We start from the raw sequence: 22,980 nt of genomic DNA on the forward strand, positions 1-22,980 counted from the left end.
GAGTAGGCAATTAAAGGTGCGAATGGGTGCAAATTGCGAACCGAAGCCAGAGGCTGAAGTGCCAAAGATTCTGCACTTGGAGCAAGATCACTGAGTTGCTGAACTGCATTAAGTACAGATTACCTATATGGAACCTTCAATGCAGTTTGAAAACCATATTTCTCATACAGTACTCCCTGTGTTGCAACTTGCAATATCTTCAAGGGGGTAGGGGAGTAGGTGGTTCTACCAAATTTCACTAATAAATTGAAATTATTGAGAAATGATTAATGTGTATCCATATGAAATTTATATTCAGATATCACACAATAAAATCTGAATAAAAATGATTAAATCTAGTTGAAGTATGAATGTCTTTATTACTAGATTACCATTTCATATAGAAGTATGAATGTCTTTATTACTAGATTACCATTTCATATAGTTGGTAAATTATTCAGTAATAAAATATTAATAATAGTGAAAAACAAAATTAAATTAAATTAAATTTAACCTTTTTTTTAAGAAACATTAAAATTAACCCTTAATAAAGGGAAACGTCAAATTGTTATGGTTCCAGAATCCGAGCTTAGAGCCCAAATTGCAAAAGGCCAAAAAGCCGAAGCACGCAGAAAGCAAAATGGGTCTACACATGTGCGACCGAAAGAGCAAACCCAGCCCCATCATAAGCAAGCAACAAGCGGAGCCCTGTCCAGAATCTTATCGCGGCGGCTGAGTAGCAAACTGGCGGGATCTTTCCAAGCCACTCGCCGGATACCTCTGCTCAACCTCAATGATAGCCCTCATATGTTAATGCTGCCTTAGCTAAATTTCTTCATCTTCTTCCTCGCTTTTCTCTGAGCTCTGTATGGAAGAATCGCGATTTTAAATGGGGTCTTACATGCTCAGTTCAAAATCTAATTAGACTTAGCAGTTGCATATCTGGGAAATTTCCGTATTTAAACAGAAAAAAGTGAAGAGTTTGGTATAGCAATCGACTATTCTGTTTTATCGTTTTTATATTTTTTTTGTTTCTAGTTGCTTGATTATTTTTTAATTGTCATGCAATATTTCTGTAGTTAGCACTGAGATTATAATCCTGGTTGTATGAGTTACCTGAATTTTATTGGCTTGTTTCTCATGAATCCTAGGGTTTGCTTCTCATGAATCCTAACTATTGCCCACTATATGAACTTCTAGAATTATTTAGAAGCACAAATTTAATTGTTCAGTTCAGCTATTATTGTGGCTTTCCAAATGAATGAATCAGCAGAATTACCTGGATGTGCGTTAGGAGGTTATGATGTTGTGTATAACCTTGTTGTGGTGTACAATGTCAGGGGGGGAGTCTGTGTCACATAGTTCCTGATTTGAAACGGCCCAATTGGAAGAATGGAAATTAATGTTATTCTTGCCATGAAGATGCAGATGGTTCTTTGAGACCGAAGTTGTATGATGGCATAAACTTCATTAATGTTCCTTAGTGAGGTCAATCAAGAGCTTAATCAATGGAATATAACCTTGAATTTTTTTCTGATGTGATTGATGTGGGAAAATCCATATACTAGTATTCCTTTTGTCTAATGCAAAAAGGTTACATGTGTGCGGATTTTAATTGTACTAATTATGAAAACGTTAAATATGTAAATTCTGCATACATAATCTGCCTTTTACTGTTGACAGGTGAACTAGTTGATCAACACTTGGAGACTTATTCAAGAAGTTGTACTAGTTATCATAAAACACAGGAAGTTGCTGTGAACCATGGCAGACTTGGAAAATTTGCTCCTGGAGGCGGCCGGAAGAACTTGTACAGCAGGAAGAAACAGAAATGCAATTCCATCATCTAGGAGGCGATGTGAGGGTTCATATTCTGATGGTGGAAGTGACTTTAGAGATGATGATTCTGATGATGACCATGGCTATGCAGGCAGGAAGCCATCTGGATCTCAAGTTCCTTTGGAGAAGAGACTGGACTCTACTGAAAGACATGATGAACAGAATAGCCAGGATGAGGGTGACAGCAGTGGTGAATCAGATGTTGGTGATGATCTTTACAAGTACGAGGATGATTGGAGGAAGCTTGCTTAGTTGAGCAAACTTGAAAGGGAGATGATATTATATGAATGGGCAGACAGAAAAGGTGACAAGAATTTAACTGAGAGAATTAGATCAAAACGGGACAATGAGAGGCCAACCCGATCAAGAAAAGAGACTCCATCTCTTCCATCATCTCGTGGTGTGTGCACATCAGCTAGATCTGCAGACAGGGCAGCTGCCAAAGATGATGCATTGAATGAATTGAAAGCTAAACGTTTGAAGCAGCAGGACCCAGAAGCTCACCATAGGTTGAGGGATGTGTCTAGAGGAACTTCAGGCAGTCATGGTTTACCACCAATCAAGCAAAAACGCTTCACTTCGGCAAGCCTGAGCAGTTCTAGCAGTGATAGTGAAAATAGGTCTCATAGTGAAGATGAAGGCTCAACAGGTGATGTTGGAATGGGAGACAGTGATGAGGACACGGATGCTGGGTCTGCGGGTCCAACATTTGATGATATAAAGGAAATCACGGTCCAGAGGTCAAAACTTGCTAAATGGATTATGGAGCCATGGTTTGAAGAATTGATTGTGGGTTGTTTTGTTAGAGTTGGGATTGGGAGGTCCAAGTCTGGGCTAATCTACCGGCTCTGCTTGGTCCAGAATGTTGATGCTGCAGACCCTGATCGCCCATATAAACTGGAGAATAAAATAACATATAAATATGTGAATGTTGTTTGGGGCAATGAGGTGGCAGATGGCTATGGTTTCTGACCCTGCACCAACTGAGGAGGAGTATAAACAGTGGGTGAGGGAGGTGGAGTGTAGCGGTGACTGGATGCCAACAAAACAGGATATTGTGGAAAAGAAGGAGGCCATACAAAAGAAAAATACATTTGTCTATTCGGCAGCTACTGTGAAGCAGATGTTGCAGGAGAAAAAATCTGCCCCATCAAGGCCATTAAATGTTGCTGCTGAGAAGGACCGATTGAGAAGGGAGTTGGAAGTAGCTCAAATTAAGCAAAATGATGCAGAGGTGGAGAGGATAAGGGCTAGAATTCAGGAACTGGGGGCATCTTGGCAAACTCTGGAAAAAGATAAAAAGGCTATTAGATTGGCAGAGATGAATAGAAAGAACAGAGCTGAGAATTTCAGAAATGCTTCTGAAATGAAACCTTTGTACACAACTCTGAAAGCGGGGGAGGCTGGGTATGATCCATTTTCAAGGAGATGGACTAGGTCAAGGAATTACTATATGTCAAAACCTGCTGGAGAAGATGCAGCTGAAGCAACAAATACCAAGTCCAATGGCACAGTGGTTGTTGCAGACGGTAATGGGGCGGCAGCAGGGGTTATAGCTGAGTCTGGCATGGCTGCTACAGCAGCGGCCCTGGAAGCAGCAGCTGGTGCAGGGAAGTTGGTTGATACAGCTGCTCCTGTGGATCAAGGCACAGAGTCGAATACACTTCATGATTTTGAGCTTCCAGTATCATTAACCACACTTCAGAAATTTGGTGGAGCACGGGGAGCTCAGGCAGGGTTCATGGCAAGGAAACAACGGATAGAAGCAACTGTTGGATGCTGGGTACCTGAGAATGATGGGAGGAGGCGTGCTCTGACATTGACAGTTAGCGACTACAAGAGAAGCTGAAATGTTACAATCCACTAATGTGGCTTCCTTTCTGGTAAGCAACATTAAATTCTCCGGCAGCCTTCATGCAAATCTATGGGTTGTGATGATCTTGTTAGTGCAAAGATTATTGCTTTTGGTTGACACGAGGAAAGGACTGTGTCAAAAAAAAAAAAGGTCTTGCATTTAGTGTAAGTTCTAATATATTATGGGTACAGGTGTTTGGTTTTGTCTTTGTTTTGTTCATCACCTGATTGCAAAATTTTGACGATGGCGTTTTATTAAGAGAGCAGGAATACAGCTGTTAAAGTTGTGGATAAGTTTATTACTCGTTAGAGTCGTCCATCATTCACTTGAAATGTTGCCAATGTTGGTAAGAGGCTGTATTCATTTTTCTTACACTGGATTAACAATTCTTTTTTTTTTTTAGGAAAAAAACACACACACACAAAAACAGTGCTTATGCAAGTATCATATTGTTCTCTTTATTTCGTAAGTTCACAAGCTTAAACAAAAATGAAGGGATGAGAACTTCAGCCAAATTAATGTGCTGAATTCTTGGGAAAAGCAACCTTCGTCTAAATTAAAACTTTTAGGATCTTGTCAAATTGGAGCTTCTAAATCCACTGAAATTGCTGTTCTTTTCGCATGTCAACGACCTCAACTAACCAATATGATGCTGATACGAGAATATGCCGTTAATAAAACGGTTTTGAGCTGTTTTACCATTCACCAATGCAAAGAAGAAACATGTTAGCTGTAGCGTAGAATATGGGAAGAAGTAAAGCATTCATCGTTCTCTTTTAGCTACTCTTCTATAGCTACCAGTTGTATAAATAATGAAAGAATATTTGTATGATGTATCTTGGATAATAGATCAATAAAGAAGTCTCTCTCTCCGAATTCTATTGATTCTCCCTCTATTCTTCATTCTTCCTATTATTGTGTTCCTATGGCTGGATAATCACGTAACAATGGTATTAGAGCTGGTTAATTCTCAGCTATGATGGAATTACAGGTTTTAATCTTCTTTTCCTTTCTTTTCTATTCTCATTCTCCCTGTTCTTCCTTTCTCTTTTGATTCTATCTAATTTCTTCTCAATTTCTTCTTAATTCTTCTCAAATTCTTCTTTCTTTCTTGATATCTTGAATCAAATTCTTCCTTCTCATGTTGCTTTCTGGTTCTTTCTTCTACTCTTTTTCCCTTCTGAATCTATGGTTCCTCCCTCTTCTTTATTCTTTCTAATCTATCTTTCCCTTTCTAGATTCTCTCTTCTCTAATTTTCCATGGGTACTGCTACTAATTCTTGAATTACTCTTCTTTCTTTCTTGAGTCTGGTTTTTCCTCTCCTCTGTTCTTTTGTGTTTCTCTATTTTCACAATAGTCCCTTCAATCTTCTCTTGTTTTCCTTTCCACCAAAGATAGAATGCACCATAAGATTCTTCCTTCCTTAAAACCTGCACATCGAAGTTCTCAACCTTCTTGCACAAAAAAAAAAAAAAAAAAATCTTGGCCATTCTCTTCTCTAAATTTGTTTCGTCAGTTCTTTCTTGTTACGAAATAGAACTATTAGATCCTTGGGCATGATAGAAGACATGCAATCTCAAGATCTTGTACAAAGGTTCACTATCATGATGCAACAACTAAAGCAAACGCAAGAGGTTTTGTGGAAGGAAGCAGAGCAACGACGTCAACTAGGTTTGGGAGAAATTAAATCCTTACTAGTATAAATTTGCGCAATGTGAAGATTAGTAGTAATATAAATCAAGGTGATTCTACAAGAGCAAAGGAAGATTCATTAGAGAATTTGAGGAATTTGAAACAAGAATTTAACTTGCAAGATTATTAAAATTCCTTTAATCAGTTATACTCAAAAGCAAGAGTTCAAGAAGAGCAAGCTTTGAATTTTTTTCCTCAATGGGCTAATTGATGAGTTGCAATTGGCAGTGAGAATGTTTAAGCCAAAAACAATTGCAGATGCTTACAATCTGACTAAGTTTGCAGGAGCTAACTGTAGCAACAATTCAAAATAAGTTCAAACCATCTCCTAAACCCACAACCTTTGTTAAGTCCGAAACTGAAGTTTTGAAATTTGACGAAGTTGGGAAAATTAGCAACCTTTCACTAGATTCTACTGATCAGAAAATCTCATATGATCAGTTTGACCACTCCTTGTACTCTACTTCAATTAGGAGTGAGTAGATTTCGGTTCAAATTGAAAAATCGAATCGAACCGAGTCAATTCGATTCAATTGGTTCGATTTTAAAATTTTGTCACGACCCAACCTATGGGCCGGACCGGCACTAGGACTTGGGCCAGCCTAAAGCCCCCGAGGCCCGTAGTAAGCCTAACTGTTCATTTACCCAATTCTAAGGCCCATTGGGCCCAAATTCAAGAAAACAAACGGACAGAGTCCGGCCATAAAATGGACTTTCCAACGGGGAGTTTTCGATTCACCCGACCTGTAAACACAATAAACAATCCATTGGGGAGCTCAGCTCACCCTCCACATACTCATCAACATAATAATAAATGGGAGCTCAGCTCCCTCATCCAATCCATCAAAACAGACTTAAAATATTAAGTTTACAGGTCCAACATGAATATAATATTACAGACCAAATTCAAATAATTACTGCTAACACATGCGGAAATTCTAGGAGTAATTAATATTACACAAATATTGATAAACAACCTGCGAAGTAGAAAAGCAGGTTAACCCGGAACAAAATATCCTCCTGTGGCCTGTAAAAATTTTTGAACAGGAGTGAGCGTTCGACTCAGAGAGTAAAATATCAATTTTAACCATAATCTCTATAACTATCTAAAACTAATGCACCCTGTAGAGTGAAATGCAACATCAGCAATAAATTCACATCATAGCATCAAAAAGGTAATTTGGAGCACTCACGCACCCTGTAGCATCAATCATAACATATGGGAGCTGATCCCTATCTGACTCTCTTAAATCCAACTTTGGTGCCTGAAGAACTCAAGCGGACTTTCGCTTAATAAACCATATCGAGGGTCCCTTCTAAGAACTCAAGCCGTGACTACCCCTCGAAGGATCGGGTCCCAGCGAAGAACTCAAGCCGTGACTACCCGTCCTATCCATAGTCCACACCACATCACACGCACGCCAACGCACGCACACTGCTCCAAATTACCACAACAACATCATGGCACTTTAACATTTATCAATGCATCATAAATCGTGCCTAGAGTTTAACTACATAAATATATGCATATAAGTGATGCATGGGCATGCTGAACATATAATAATACCGAAATTACAATTAAAATTAATATTTTACTCACAGACTTGACGACAATCACTGTGGCGGTGGGCGGAGGAAGAAGGTCATCCGCTCACGACAATTAGATTACAATTATTTAATACAATCTGACTCAATACAAACAAAGAAAAAGACCAATACGTCCTAAGTCGTGCCGAAAATCTGGCATAGTCTCCCCTATACCTAGGACCTACCCAACCTGCAAAAGGGCTAAAAACGCACTTCTATATTCACAATCCATATATCAACAGTTCAATCATATCACACAGCCCCTCCTGGGCCCATCAAATCAATCACCCATTACAATACGCAAAATTTCAATTTAGTCCTTATTATTGATGATTTTTGCAAAAGCGCCCAAACAAGCTCTAAAAATTATAAAACTTTGCCGCGGTGTACTTAGAAATATTACTAATCTTTTGGATTAAGAATCGTTTTTTTTTAAGCGACCTCGAATATTTTTTGGATTTTTTTTCCTATTTAAGCACTAGAATATTACGAAAAAGCAAGGTTCGGGTTTACCTTTGCGATTCCGACTTGAGAGCAGCGCTGGGGCGTGTGACAATGGGGGCTAGCCAAAACCTCGATCCAATTCGGGGACTTTTGATAGCAGTGCATGCGGCGAAATTTGCGAACTTGGTCAATCGTCAAATTTCGCGAATCGAGGATACCTACGAAGCCCATAACACGGGGTTAGTACATAAATTTTTCAGAATTTTCTAAGCTCATTAAATGCTCGGAAAAACAACTGCGAAGTTAGTGGGACCCACCAAAAGCGGTGTCGAAAAATTTTGAAATTTATGTCGTTGCGAAGCTCTTGACGAATGGAGCGTCTTTGGTGGCCTCGGTTTTCGTGGGATTCACGGTTTTCGAGAAATCTAGCCCAAAAGTCGAAATGGGCTAAAATCTTCCCGAGCAAAAATCGGACAATCCGCTCGATGGATTTCGGCGTTCTTGGTGTCTATGGAAAGCTCTCGCCGAGTAGATGATTTTGGACACAAGAACCGGTCCAATTGGTGGCCGGATCGGCCGGATTTGGCCGGGGAAGTCGAAGCGGCACGCGCGCTCGCAGGGGCATTTCGCGCGCGTTTTTCCGGCCGTTCGGGCGGCCGGCCGCTGGTTGGTCAATGGCGCGTCTGCTTTGGCTGGTGGCGGCGGTGACCGGCCGTGGTGGAGAGGAGAGAAAGCGAGAGAGAAAAGGAGAGGGACGACGCGAGGAAGGGAAGAAGAAAAAGGAAAAGGCGGTCGATTCGACCGGTCCGATCCGGTCGGTTCAATTCGGCGATTCGATTGAATACAAAATTTTGAATTTTACTCGCCTCGGGAAAACGATGTCCAAAATTACGAAAAAATTCGAAAACTCGAGAAAATACGTAGACTCCAAATATATTTTTCGTTTTGCCACGTGGTTTTTAAATTAATTTTTAAAAATCATCAAAGTTTATATTTTCGAAAAATCGAACCCGATTTTTAAAATTCGAAAAATCTCAAAAAAATTCCTAAAATTTAAATAAAATTAAAATACCAAAATACTCATAAAAATTAAAATTTAGGGCTGTTACATTCTTCACCCTTATAGAAAATTTCCTCGAATTTTTATACAAGCGAATAAAGCACATGATTATACATTGAACAAGTAAGGGTACTTGCTACGCATGTCCCGCTCGACTCAGTGTGCATTCTTCCACCGATCGACTCTCCACAAAACCTTAACCATAGGGATCTGCTTTTGATCTCACTGTCTCACTTGGTAGTCCACTATGGCTACAGTCGCTCCTCAAATGTCAAGTTCTCTTTAGCTCTATCACATCCTATTGCAGTACATGAGAAGGATCGGGAATGTATTTCCTGAGCATGGAGATGTGAAACACGGGATGAACGTGAGAAAGGTTGGGTGGTAGCTCCAACCGGTAGGCAACTGCTCCAACTCTATCCGTAACCTCAAAAGGTCCAATATACCGAGGTGCCTACTTGCCCTTCTTTCCAAATCTCATGACTCCCTTTATTGGAGAAACCTTCAGGAATACATAGTCGCCCACTGCAAACTCCACATCCCTCCGTCTGGGGTCTGCATAACTCTTACATCTTCATCGAAAGTCGCCTCACTGCTCTCGATTAAAGGAACTACCTCTGAAGTGTACTGCACTAGGTCTACATCATGCACCTTCGCTTCCCCCATTTCTGTCCAACACAGAGGAGACCTACACTTTCTTCCATATAATGCCTCATAGGGTGCCATCCCTATGTTGGAGTGATAACTGTTGTTATAAGCAAACTCCACCAAAGCTAGCTGCTCATCCCATTGACCTCCAAAATCCAAAACACTCATGCGAAGCATGTCTTCCAGTGTTTGGATTGTCCTTTCGGACTGTCCGTCTGTCTGAGGGTAGAAGGTCAGCATCAAGTTCAATCAGTGTGCCAAGTGCCTCCGCAACTTTCTCCGAACCGAAGTGAATCTGGGGCCTCTGCCGATATTATGGAAGCCGACTCCATGCAATCGACTATTTCTAATGTAGAGCCGCATCTTGTGCTACGCAGTAGGTAGTCTTCTGAGCAAAAAGTGAGCCGATTTGGTCGACGGTCTACAATTACCCATATCGAGTCATATCCTCGCGTGGTACGAGGCAACCTGACCACAAAATCCATAGTAATCATTTCCCACTTCCATTACGGGATAGGGAGCTCTTGCAGCTTCCCTGACGGTCTCTGGTGTTCAAACTTCACCTTCTGACAAGTCAAGCACTTGGACACAAAGTCTGCTATGTCTCTCTTCATGCCATTCCACCAGTAGCTATCTTTCACATCATGGTACATTTTAGTGGAACCTGGGTGGACACTGTACAGTGTGTAGTGTGTCTCTCGCATGATTTCATTCCTGAGGTTGTCCACATCGGGCACACATATCCTAGAACCTTGCACTAGGGCGCCATCATTGGCAAATCCAAACTCACCACCTTCACCTTGCTGTACTCTTTCTATAATTTTCATCAATTGTTGGTCTCTGTGCTGGGAAACTCTAACTCTGTCCCTCAAGTCTGGCCTCACTGAAAAGTGAGCCAACAATACCCCCTCATCTGAAAGATCTAGGATTAAACCTTGATCCATCAACTCATGTACCTCCTGAATCAATGATCTCTTCTCTACTGAAATGTGCGCCAAACTGCCAGAAGATTTTCTGCTCAAGGCATCTGCCACAACATTGACCTTTCCAGGGTGGTACTGGATGGTGCAATCATAGTCTTTCAGAAGCTCCATCCATCTCCTCTGTCTCAAGTTCAAGTCCCTCTGCTGGAAGATGTACTTCAAACTCTTATGGTCGGTGTATATCTCGCACACTTCACCATACAGGTAGTGTATCCAGATTTTAAGTGCAAAGACTACAGCCGCAATTTCCAAATCATGGGTGGGGTAGTTCTGCTCATGCCTCTTCAGCTGCCTTGAAGCATAAGCCACTACCTTTCCATTCTGCATCAAAACACACCCTAGGCCAACTCTGGAGGCGTCACAATACACGGTGTATCCTTCACCATTCACAGGTAGTGTCAACACAGGGGCAGTGGTTAGACACTCCTTAAGCTTTTGGAAACTCTCCTCACAGTCATCTGTCCAAATGAATGGAACATTCTTCCTGGTCAACTTAGTTAGGAGCCGCTATCTGGAGAAATCTTGCACAAAACGCTCAGAGTAGCTAAACCCAGAAAACTTCTCACCTCATTAACTGTAGTAGGCCTAAGCCAATCAGTTACAGCTTCAATTTTCTTGTGATCCTCTTGATTACCGTCACTAGAAACGACTTGTCCCAAGAATGAGATGCTTTTTAGCCAAAATTCACATTTGAAAATTTGGCGATACCGGTGCTCCTCAAAGTCCGCAACACCATCCTCAAGTGCCACACGTGTTCTTCCTCGGTCCGAGAGTATACGTAATGTCATCTATGAATACGATGACAAACGGGTCCAAAATGGCTTGAACACCTGCTCATCAAGTCCATGAAGGTTCTGGTGCATTAGTGAGTCCAAAAGACATCACCAAGAACTCATAATGACTATATCTTGTCCTGAAAGCCGTTTTGGATACGTCCTCATTCTTGATTCTCAATTGATGGTAGCCTGACCGCAGGTCTATCTTGAAAAGAATCTAGCTCCTTGGAGCTGATCAAACAAATCATCGATCCGAGGAAGTGGATACTTGTTCTTCACAGTGACCTTGTTCAGCTGTCTGTAGTCGATACACAACCTCAATGACCCATCCTTCTTTCTCACAAATAAAACAGGAGTGCCCCAAGGTGAAGTGCTCGGACGTATAAAACCCTTGTCCAAAAGCTCCTGTAGTTGCTCCTTCAGCTCTTTCAATTCTGCTGGTGCCATCCTGTAAGGTGGCATCGATATGGGGTTTGTACCCAGCACAACATCAATGCAAAACTCTATTTCCCTTCCTGGTGGCAACCCTGGAAGCTCCTCAGGGAAGACATCCATGAATTCTCTGACAACAGGAACATTTTCCATGCTGACACCTTCTACAGATGTATCTCTCACCAATGCCAAATACCCTTGGCATCCCCGCCTCAACATTTTTCTAGCACTAATTGCTGACACCAAATTATACGGAGCCACGCTCCTGTCACCATCAAAGCTAAACTCTTCCACACCAGGTATGTGGAAATACACCTTTTTGTTCCTGCAGTCTAAGGTGGCAAAATGAGTTGCCAACCAATCCATCCCCAGGATTACATCGAAATCCACATCGTAGAGGAACCAAGTCTGCTGGGAGGATCTTTCCATCCACTACCACCGGGCTACCCGGAAAAACCATATCTACATCTATGTTGTCACTAAGTGGGGTAGCTACTGACAAAGGACACTCTAAAGTTGTGGGGTTTCTACCCAACCTCATGGCAAACACAGGGGAGACAAATGAGTGCGTAGCACCCGGATCTATCAAAACACGAGCCTCATAAGAACAGACCAGAAGAATACCTGCCACAACTGCATTGGAAGCCTGAGCATCCTGGTGGGTCAGGGTGAAAACCCGAGCTTGACCCCTACCCTGAGTGGCGTAACTCGACATCGCTTCTACCTCTGACCGCCTCCAAATCCACGCCCCTTGTCCTCGCCACATCGAATCGATCACCGCCATGTTGGAAGTACCGGATACAATGGCGAGGAACATTTGCAATGTAACTCGTGACCCCATCCGTGGCTCGTGAACACGGCATTCCCTAGCAAAGTGACACAGTTGGCCACACAGAAACATACTCTGAACCCATCAAACAAGGTCTGAATGTCCTCTTCCACACTGTGCACAAGGTGCCAAAGAGGATCTGAACGAGCCGAATCGCTGCACTTCAATCGTATTACCATCGCTTGGATCCGCACTCGTGCGAACCCTGGATTTGTGTCTAAAACAACTCTTCTTATTACTTCTACTTACTCTGTAAGTAGATACGCCACCACAATCCGAAGTACACATGTGGGGAAAAACAGAAGAACACTCCTCTCTGTTTTCTTTGCTCTACATTTGTCATCCACAAAGATAACTAATCTCAATCATGCAGCTCGATCAACCACCACATCAAAAGGCGATCGGACATCATGGCAGTTCGCATACCTCTGTCAAGCCCCTTTAGGAATCTTTTCACCTTCATAGTCTCTGAGATCTCTGTAGGGGCATATCTGCTCAATTCCAGAAATTCTGTAGCATATTCATCTACAGACCTGCCATTCTGTCTTAAGGCCTCAAAGGCCCACTGTTTCTGATCTCTGAAGCTTTCTGGCACAAACCGATTGATAAAAAGTTCCACAAACTGAGCCCATGTCAATCCCTCCATCCGAGGTAACACGTAGTCATTCATCCATTGTCTAGGCATAGGCCCCATGACGTGCTGCATACACTCGATCAGACTTCTATCAGTCAATGTAATTACATTTCTGCACACTGCGAGAATCCAAAACCGATATGCATCGTCTGACACATCATAAGTACCAGGCACCAACTTCTTAAAATTTATGATCTGTTTGTAAGATTCCTCTCTTGGTGCGGTGGACTGCTGCTGCTGTGGAGGGTGGACCATATACTGCGCCATCATGTCGATGGTTCTCTGCGAACCCGGCTAGAGTAGGCGCCATGGGGTCCATGGGACCTGTGCCATAAAGGACCGATCTCAGTCGGGGTGTTGCTCCTCTACTTGAGCGACTCTAGGCCTCCTACCCCGCCTCCTCGGGCGGCGCCTCATCTGTCCGACACCTCGTCGGGCACATCTGACAGTGCGAGTGGCAGCTCTCTCACCTTCTACGCATTTTCACGAAATTCAAAGCATTAGCCCACAAAAATTCAAAACTGCTCATTACACAGCTCTATAGACTCATATTTACACACAATATATGAAGCAGAAACTAGAAGCAAAGACGACAATGCAAGACGAATATGGACCCTATTTTTCCGCATGTGACACCTAGTAGACTCTTCCCAACACTTTAGACAACTTTTCCCTAAGAATCTGGAGCCTAAGCTCTGATACCACATTTGTCACGACCCAACCTATGGGCCGGACCGGCACTAGGACCTGGGCCAGCCTAAAGCCCCCGAGGCCCGTAGTAAGCCTAACTGTTCATTTACCCAATTCTAAGGCCCATTGGGCCCAAATTCAAGAAAACAAACGGACAGAGTCCGGCCATAAAATGGACTTTCTAATGGGGAGTTTTCGATTCACCCGACCTATAAACACAATAAACAATCCATTGGGGAGCTCAGCTCACCCTCCACATACTCATCAACATAATAATAAATGGGAGCTCAGCTCCCTCATCCAATCCATCAAAACAGACTTAAAATATTAAGTTTACAGGTCCAACATGAATATAATATTACAGACCAAATTCAAATAATTACTGCTAACACATGCGAAAATTCTAGGAGTAATTAATATTACACAAATATTGATAAACAACCTGCGAAGTAGAAAAGCAGGTTAACCCGGAACAAAATATCCTACTGTGGCCTGTAAAAATTTTTGAACAGGAGTGAGCGTTCGACTCAGAGAGTAAAATATCAATTTTAACCATAATCTCTATAACTATCTAAAACTAATGCACCCTGTAGAGTGAAATGCAACATCAGCAATAAATTCACATCATAGCATCAAAAAGGTAATTTGGAGCACTCACGCACCCTGTAGCATCAATCATAACATATGAGTGATCCCCTATCTGACTCTCTTAAATCCAACATGGTGCCGTGAAGAACTCAAGCGGGACTTTCGCTTAATAAACCAAATCGAGGGTCCCAGTGAAGAACTCAAGCCGTGACTACCCCTCGAAGGATCGGGTCCCGTGAAGAACTCAAGCCGTGACTACGTCCTATCCATAGTACACACCACATCACACGCACGCCAACGCACGCACACTGCTCCAAATTAACACAACAACATCATGGCACTTTAACATTTATCAATACATCATAAATCGTGGATAGAGTTTAACTACATAAATATATGCATATAAGTGATGAATGGGCATGCTGAACATATAATAATACCGAAATTACAATTAAAATTAATATTTTACTCACAGACTTGACGACAATCACTTTGTGGCGGTGGCGGAGGAAGAAGGCATCGGCTCACCGACAATTAGATTACAATTATTTAATACAATCGACTCAATACAAACAAAGAAAAGACCAATACGTCCTAAGTCGTCAGAAAATCCGTGAGTCTCCCTATACCTAGGACCTACCCAACTGCAAAAGGGCTAAAAACGCACTTCTATATTCACAATCCATATATCAACAGTTCAATCATATCACACAGCCCCTCCTGGGCCCATCAAATCAATCACCCATCACAATACGCAAAATTTCAATTTAGTCCTTATTATTGATCATTTTGCAAAAGCGCCCAAACAAGCTCTAAAAATTATAAAACTTTGCCCCGCGGTCCTTAGCAATATTACTAAGCTATTGCAAAAAGAATCGTAATTTTCTAAGCTACCACGAATATTTTATGAATTTTTAATCTTATTTAAGCACTAGAAAATTACGAAAAAGCAAGGTTCGGGTTTACCTTTGCGATTCGACTTGAACGCTCGGGGCGTCGACAATGGGGCTAGCCAAAACCTCGATCCAATTCGAGACTTTTTGATAGCAGTGCATGCGGCGAAATTTGCAGACCCGGTCAACTGTCAAATTTCCGCGAATCGAGGATACCTACACGAAGCCCATAACACGGGGGTTAGTACATAAATTTTTCAGAATTTTCTAAGCTCATTAAATGCTCGAAAAAACACTGCGAAGTTCTGTGGGACCCAGCGAAAAATGGTGTCGGAAAATTTTGAAATTTATGTCGTTGCGAAGCTCTCGCGAATGGAGCGTCTTTGGTGGCCTCGGTTTTCGTGGGATTCACGGTTTCGAGAAATCTAGACCAAAAGTCGAAATGTGCTAAAATCTTCCGAGCAAAAATCGGACAATCCGCTTGATGGATTTGGCGTTCTTGGTGTCTATAGAAAGCTCTCCGAGTAGATGATTTTGGACACAAGACCGGTCCAATTGGTGGCGGATCGTGGATTTGGCCGGGAAGTCGAGCGCCGCGGCGAGCGTTCGCGCGTTCCGGCGTTCGGCCGTGGCTGGTAGGCGGCGCGCCGGTCTTTTGAAATTTGGTGGCTGGCCGGTCTGTGGCCGTGGTGGGGTGGAGAGGAGAGAGAAATGAGAGAGAAAAGGGAGAGGGACGACGCGCGCGGGGAAGGGAGGAAGAAAAAGGAAAAGGCCGGTCCGATTCGATCGGTCCGATCCAGTCCGGTTCGATTCGGCCGGTTCGATTCAGAATACAAAATTTTGAATTTTTACTCTGTCTCGGGACCGAAAACGAGGTCCAAAAATTCCGAAAAAATTCCAGAAAACTCAGAAAAATACGTAGACTCCAAATATATTTTTAGTTTTGCCACGTGGTCTTTAAATTAATTTTTAAAAATCATCAAAGTTTATATTTTCGGAAAATCGAACCCGATTTTTAAAATCCGAAAAATCTCAAAAAAATTCCTAAAATTTAAATAAAATTAAAATACCAAAATACTCATAAAAATTAAAATTTCGGGGTGTTACAAATTTAATCGGTTTGGTTCAATTTTATATTATATAAATTTCGATTATTTTGGTTCGTTTCGGTTTTGAAGGAAAAAAAAATCGGTTAAACTGAACTAAACTAAATAGTAATTTATATATTCAAATTGAATCAAATCGAACCGAATCGATTTTTGAATTGATTTATTTTTATGGGAAATTTATGAATTATATTTAATTATATATATATATATATATATATATATATATATATATATATATATTGATTGTTTAATTTCATTGATTAATGGTTATTAGGTTCAAATCAAAGTCAAAATTAGATCAAATAATTTGAAAATCAAGTCTAAATTAAAAATAAATTAAAAATCAAAACTAATTGGTTTAAACCGAACCGAATCGAAATAGAGTGGTTTGATTCGATTCGATTTTTCACCTATTTCGGTTCGGTTCGGTTTCTAAAATACATAATTCAGTTTTTATAATTTAATTCGGTTCGAACCGAATGCTCACCCCTAGCTTCAATTGCTTTCTATGGTGGCTGTCTTGTTCCATACTATCTTGATGAATTGACTGGGTGTGAATTGGAAATTTGTGAGTCTAAAAAGAAACTAGAAGATGCAAAGTCCAAGGATGTTAATTAAGTTCTTATTGAGAACAGTTAGAAAACAATTTTGGCAAATGAAGTTCATCAAGAAAATGCGTATGTTCCTGAGAAGAAGTTTCACCCATTTAAAAGAATTTCAGGTTCTATGGTATATGGTGAAGAGGATATATGTCCAGTCTCTTTGTTTGCAATGGACGCATTCAAAATGTACAAGAGATACTCACAAATAAAAGGTTGGAAATATGCAAGAGTTGATATTACTAAATTTGATTGGAAAGATTACAAGGAAGCAAGTGTTGGTGAACAAGTTCTTTTACTTTTGAAGCTATTCTTGGAAAGGATTAGAAGTAAGATGAAACATATGTTAAACCAACATTCAATTGGATATTTGAGAATGATTAAATGCAAGATGAAGCATAGTGCTTCAATTCCTACAGATGCTTCTTTGGAGTTTCCTAGGAGCATGCCAATGAGTTGAGAGCTTAGTTTCTTGCATTCCTTGAGGACAAGGAATTCGAAGGGGGGAGTATTGATACGAGAATATGCTGTTAATAAAACGGTTTAGAGCTGTGAAGTAAAGCATTCATCTTTTTCCTTTAGCTACTCTTCTATAGCTAGCAATTGTATAAATAATGAAAGAATATTTGCATGATGTATCTTGGATAATAGATCAATGAAGATTTATCTCTCTTTCTGAATTCTATTGATTCTCCCTCCATTGTTTGTTCTTCCTATTATTGTGTTTCTATGGCTGGAAAATCATGTAACAAATGCTTGTTGGTGAACTTTCATGATGAAATGGGAAAGGACATTATTTTTCTTCTCGGGCAGAACCGCAGAAGTAGAATGAAGCCCATGGCGATTCCGAATGAAGCCAATAAATTCAGCAGGAAGTCTCCTTGAGCTGGGGTATGGTTCATAGTTAGGTGGAACGCGGTACTCTCCAGTGGCACGGGAATGAGGTACGCTGCGCTATTCTCGAATCGTGGTATGGATACGCGCTCGAATCGTGATGTGGATCCACGATAGGCAATCGTGATATGGATCTGCGATAGGCTACTTAATGACGTAGGGTACGCATGAATAGGTTTAAGTGCTAGGCTAATTTGATTCCCAGTAGTTGGTACCTCAATTTAATTTGGGTTGTGCAATTGCGTTTATTTGATACATAATTTATTTTTAAATTTTTTTAATATAATATGTTTACAAAAATTGGAAATAGTACTTTAGTATGATAATTTTTCAACATGATATACATTTTCTAATAAATTTTCAAAGCTATTTAATTATTATTATTATTATTATATAATTTTGAATAATTAAAAATATAATTTTTTTAAAACGAATTAAAAATATGAGCAATAGTTAATAATGTTTATATTTTTTAAAAATTTTGATTTTCTATTGATAAAGAATTCATTTGCAGTCAAGTTAAGAGAAAGATTATAAAATATTGTATGTAAATATAATATTGTTTCTCTCTTATAAAAAATTAAATTTTTTTATAATATAAAAAATAAATTTTATATAATTATAAAAAATATTATATATACACGAGGAGTATTTAATAATCTCTTAAAGTTAAAATTACATTGCCACCTAACCCACTCACCTCACTAATTAAATTCAAAGGGTCTTACTTTATATTTATGCTGGCCTACCCCACTTTTAGTAGGTTTTTCAACACGTCCTTTCTTTTCTTTCCTTGCAGCAGCCTTTCTTTCTCTCCTTGAATGTGCTGCCGTCTGCATGTGCATTTTTTTTTTCGTCGTAATCTCTATTTTGACAACTCAGATCACATAGTTTGGTGTTTTAGAATGCAAACCTCCCGCGATTTGGAGCGCACGAACCAGATACGCGTTTCCAAGGGAGATGTGCAAATCTGATAACTATGGTTGGGTTTGGCTCTTCTCTGAGGGAATTTCTTTAATTATGGTTTAACTATATTTACAATTGCAACTGTTGGCTAGTTTACCAGAAATGTGGGGTGGAAAGGTAAAATTATGGTTTATTAATATGAAAATACAAGAACATGATTCAGAGCAAAAAGAATGAAAAATGTCTTTATTTCTTACTTTTACTTTTTCAAAGGAATAAAGAATTCTAAAGAACAATTCTACTATTATATTTTGCCTAAACTGGATGGCTGCCTGTGAGAAACAAAGAACGAAAACCAACTTCATCAGTAGCCATAGTTTACGCCTCCTTCATTGGCAAAGCAACACCGGCTACCCAAGGGGGAGACTGCGTAAAATCAAAAGAAATAAACATGCAAGGGAGAAAGAATCAACAACAGCAAAGGGAAGGCAAAAAACGCCCCATCAAGATCTAACAAGTCTCCCTTGCACAACCCTCAAACCCAAAGCAGAGATGTACAACAAAGGCAGGAAGAAACAGAAGGGCTAAGACTAGCGCTGAAAGAACTGGGAAATGGCTTGCAAAACATAGGCATCCCATTCTTGTGTAGCCCTGGTGGAAACAATGACTAAACCTTTGTATATGTCAGATAAGGAGAACTCCATGAGTTAAAAACTGAACTTTCTAAGCAACGATTTGCCACGAATCTCTCACCAAGAAGCATAAAGACTATAGATCATCTAAACAAAACCCAAACAAAGCTACACGTAAACCATCCGAAAGGGGAGAAGGAGAAGCGACCTTTCAGTTGAGGGAGGAGCCTTCTCTTGCCCTTGGACAGGGAACGGCCACTGAACAGAAAACTGAAACTGAAAATTGTAGAAGAAATAAGAAAAAGAAACTGTGTCACTCAAAAGGAAACTGCCAGCCGCTTATTAGATGTGTTGATTAATTCTTATTGATTAGGAAATAAGAACCCAAAAAGGTATGTGTAAGATAAGATAAAGACTATTAATTGCATGGCATCATGATTCTTGTCTGATATTATTTATTTTATGTTATGTAAATGTAATTAATTAACATGATTTGATCAGAAAATTATTGAGTGTTTATCCAAGGGAAACATGATTTGACAATCAACTATTGAAAGCTAATCCATACTGTGAAGTTCTATTATAAAGTAGAATTTGTAGCATGAGGAACACTAGCTTTCTAAGCTTTCTGTTATCCTCATTTTAATAAAGACAGAAGCAAAGCCCTAGCAAAACAAAAGCTGACATATCATGCAAATATTATGTAGCACCCCTTCCAAGCCAAATTTCCAGCTAAACAGTGTTAGTTTCTCTTTTTTTTTAAAAAAAAAATTATTTTTTAATTGTTGTAGTTGTGCTATTTGAAGTAGAAGAGCTTGTTGAAAAAAAAAACAACAAAGAAGTGTTTTGAGCTCACAAATTTATTATTTATATGGGTTTTTGGTTCCCAATGTCCAAAACATAAAAACCATTTTTCTTTTTGCATATTTTGCCGCCTTCTCCATTAAAATCTCTCCACCCTCCTTCTAGCTAAGCGTCTTCCTAATCCATGATGAACCAGAAAGCAAAACCCAGTAGCCCATTTTAACCATAAAACACCAAATACTGACACCATGTACCTAATCGCCCAAGTTTCTCAGCGTTTCCTTCTCTTTCTTCAACAGTTACAGAACTTTAAAAGATCCATCTTTGCTTTGCTTTATTGCTTGCCCACTTCCCTGCTAGCTCTTACCCTGTTTCTCCTTTTGGCATACAATGGCTCCTCTGTGTTCTACATTCGCCTTCCCGTTCCCGCCAAATCAGAGCCGGAGCCTGCTAATTTTTCACCGGAAAATCTCGCGGGAAAATCGCTGAAAAAGCTTTCTACTTCAGTGATGTGTGCAGTAAAAGAAGAGAACCCACCAGTTATTTTGAAGACCCACTTGCCCCTTTTGCCCAAACCAGCCATTTCAATGGTACCCATTAACCATTCTTCGGTTTTAAGGTCCAAGAAAGTGCACAAACACGAAGCTGTGATCAAGGTTCTGCGTTATGGAGCCAAATCAAAGCGGTTTTCGGCAAGAATAAGGACCTTCTTTGGCAGTTCTGTATGTAAGGTTCGGTTCTTTATGACTTGGATTTCTTCTTTGAAGTCATTTGGTGATAGAGAGTTGTTTGCTATAGAGAGTGTGTTCAAGTCTCACCCAAATGCTTGTTTGGTTATTGTTTCCAATTCCATGGATTCTGAAACGGGGAGCTTTTTCTTAAGGCCATTTTTGGATAAAGGGTTCAAAGTTATTGCAATTAAGCCTGATTTTGATTATATATTCAAGAATACTCATGCAGAGTCATGGTTTAATGAATTAAGCAAAGGGAGTGTTGATCCTGGAAAGGTTTCTTTTGGTCAAAACCTCTCAAATTTGCTTAGGCTTGCTTTATTGTATAAATTTGGTGGTACTTACTTAGACACTGATGTTATAGTGTTGAAGAGTTTTGAGAAAATGAGAAATGTTATAGGAGCACAAAATATTGATCTTGAAACTGGGAATTGGAGCAGATTGAATAATGCTTTGTTGATTTTTGATAAGAATCATCCTTTACTCTTCAAGTTCATTCAAGAATTTGCGCTCACATTCAATGGAAACAAGTGGGGTCATAATGGTCCTTATCTAGTTTCCAGAGTTGTTTCAAGGGTAAGTGGTAGGCCTGGGATTAATTTCACAGTGTTGCCCCCATCTGCATTTTATCCAGTGAATTGGAACAGAATTAGAAGTCTCTTTAAGGGCCCTGCAGATAAGCTACATTCAGAATGGTTGCATAGGAAGCTTGAGCAGATAAGAAGGGAAAGTTTAGCTGTCCACCTTTGGAACAAGCAGAGTAGAAAGATTAAAGTTGAAAATGGAAGCATCATCAATCATATAATGCTGGATTCCTGTATCTTCTGTAATTCTTCAAACTTGAATCTGTTACAATACAATAAAAAATGAAAACTGCAAATTGCCCATTTTATGTTTCTGAAATGCATATGTTTATGGGCAAATTTAGTCCACCCCTCCAATAAAGTATTGAATAAAGAAAAGGGAGAATCCTTTTCTTTGGCAGATTGACCTTTTTAATTTTTTTTTTCATTTATATCTTCTTTCAATATAATGAAAAATGCAAAGAATGGAATATAATTTGAACCTTCTGTGTCTAATCCAAATTGATAATATACCATTGTCTTCTTCTCTTCTGAATTTTCCCTCATCGTGTTGAGAATTTTATTTTTTATTGTATCGATTTTGGACCAATTCAGTTCTTTTCTAGTGAAGGAAGGATTTTCTTCTCGGTTCACTATGGGTTCACTATGGATTCAATATAGTGAAATTTATTTATTAAATATATAAATTTTATATATTTATATCTTTCATTTATGATAAATCAAATTTAAGTAAAAATTTTGTATGAAAGAAAGTAATAGCAGAAGTACAACCATTTTTCCTCCAATAAATATTTGTACATTAGGAATAATTGAGAAATGTAAAGAAAGAAACACAAGTGGAGCATTAAATACCCATTTAATTGTCTTGACCTAGTTAATTAATTAATTTATTTTGAAAGTATTGTATGATTGCTTAGCAATATGTATTAAAAACCATGCTAATTAAAATAAAATGTGAAAGTGATTTGTCATCTCCCATTCAATATGTGCACCTACCTTGGCTTGTGGCCTTCCAAGCACCATACTCTTATTTGTTCTTGATTTTTTTCCCATGCATTTTTATTTTGTTCTTCATTTTATTTAATACTTTCAAATCCCCATTTATTTTTTTTAATTGATAATAAAATTATAAATAATAATAATAATAATAATAATTGACCTATAAGAAATCAAGAATATCCGAATAGTTGTTCAGTGGACACAGCAATAAAATAGGTTTGCTTGATGTGGTTGATATCTAAAATTAAAATATTTCAGAGAATAGATTTGGGTTGCGTAAATGTTGGCCATTTGAAACTACATCAACCAATTTCATCCAATTTGGATGGTTTTATTTGTTTAAGGAATGAAATTTTTTTGATCTATCTTCTGTACAACTGAAATAGATTAGTTTAGTAATTCATGAACTATACATTGTTCACTGCTGTTTGAGTATACAAGCCTGTTTGATATTATTATCGGAGTTGTTATTAAAATAAAAATCTTTAAACACACTTATTATAGAATATTAAAATTTAATTTAATTATAAAAACTTTAAAGTAATTAATTTCATTTATATAAGAAAATAAGAATAATGGCAAAAAAGAGTTTACTAAACATTACTTCTTGCTAACAAATAAATTATCATAATCTTTAATTTTAATATAATGAAATAATTTTAATTAGCAAAATAACTAATAGGAAGTTCTGTTTATATGCCAACTTTTGGCATTGGGAATGTGAAGATGGATATCTAAAGACACTCTCAATTAAAACAGAACTGATCATAATTTAATAGATGGATGAATTTA

The 22,980-nt window shown here is 39.2% G+C and overlaps 1 protein-coding gene and 1 pseudogene across 1 annotated transcript; both read left to right on the top strand.

Annotated features, from left to right (window-relative positions):
• The first annotated feature begins 616 nt into the window (after positions 1-616).
• LOC110643004 (protein RTF1 homolog) lies at positions 617-4,059 on the top strand (annotated as a pseudogene).
• Positions 4,060-19,894: 15,835 nt separating this feature from the next.
• LOC110643007 (uncharacterized protein At4g19900-like) lies at positions 19,895-21,604 on the top strand. Its single transcript, XM_021795227.2, has one exon. It carries the CDS (start codon positions 20,123-20,125, stop codon positions 21,473-21,475), a length of 1,353 nt encoding a protein of 450 aa, XP_021650919.2. The 5' UTR covers positions 19,895-20,122; the 3' UTR covers positions 21,476-21,604.
• Positions 21,605-22,980: the final 1,376 nt, after the last annotated feature.

The sequence above is a fragment of the Hevea brasiliensis genome, chromosome 18 (assembly GCF_030052815.1).
Source record: "Hevea brasiliensis isolate MT/VB/25A 57/8 chromosome 18, ASM3005281v1, whole genome shotgun sequence".
NCBI classification, from domain to species: domain Eukaryota; kingdom Viridiplantae; phylum Streptophyta; class Magnoliopsida; order Malpighiales; family Euphorbiaceae; genus Hevea; species Hevea brasiliensis.

What these genes read in the sequence shown, in the direction of transcription:
- LOC110643007 (XM_021795227.2), top strand. Translation starts at nt 20,123, where the DNA reads ATGTACCTAATCGCCCAAGTTTCTCAGCGTTTCCTTCTCTTTCTTCAA.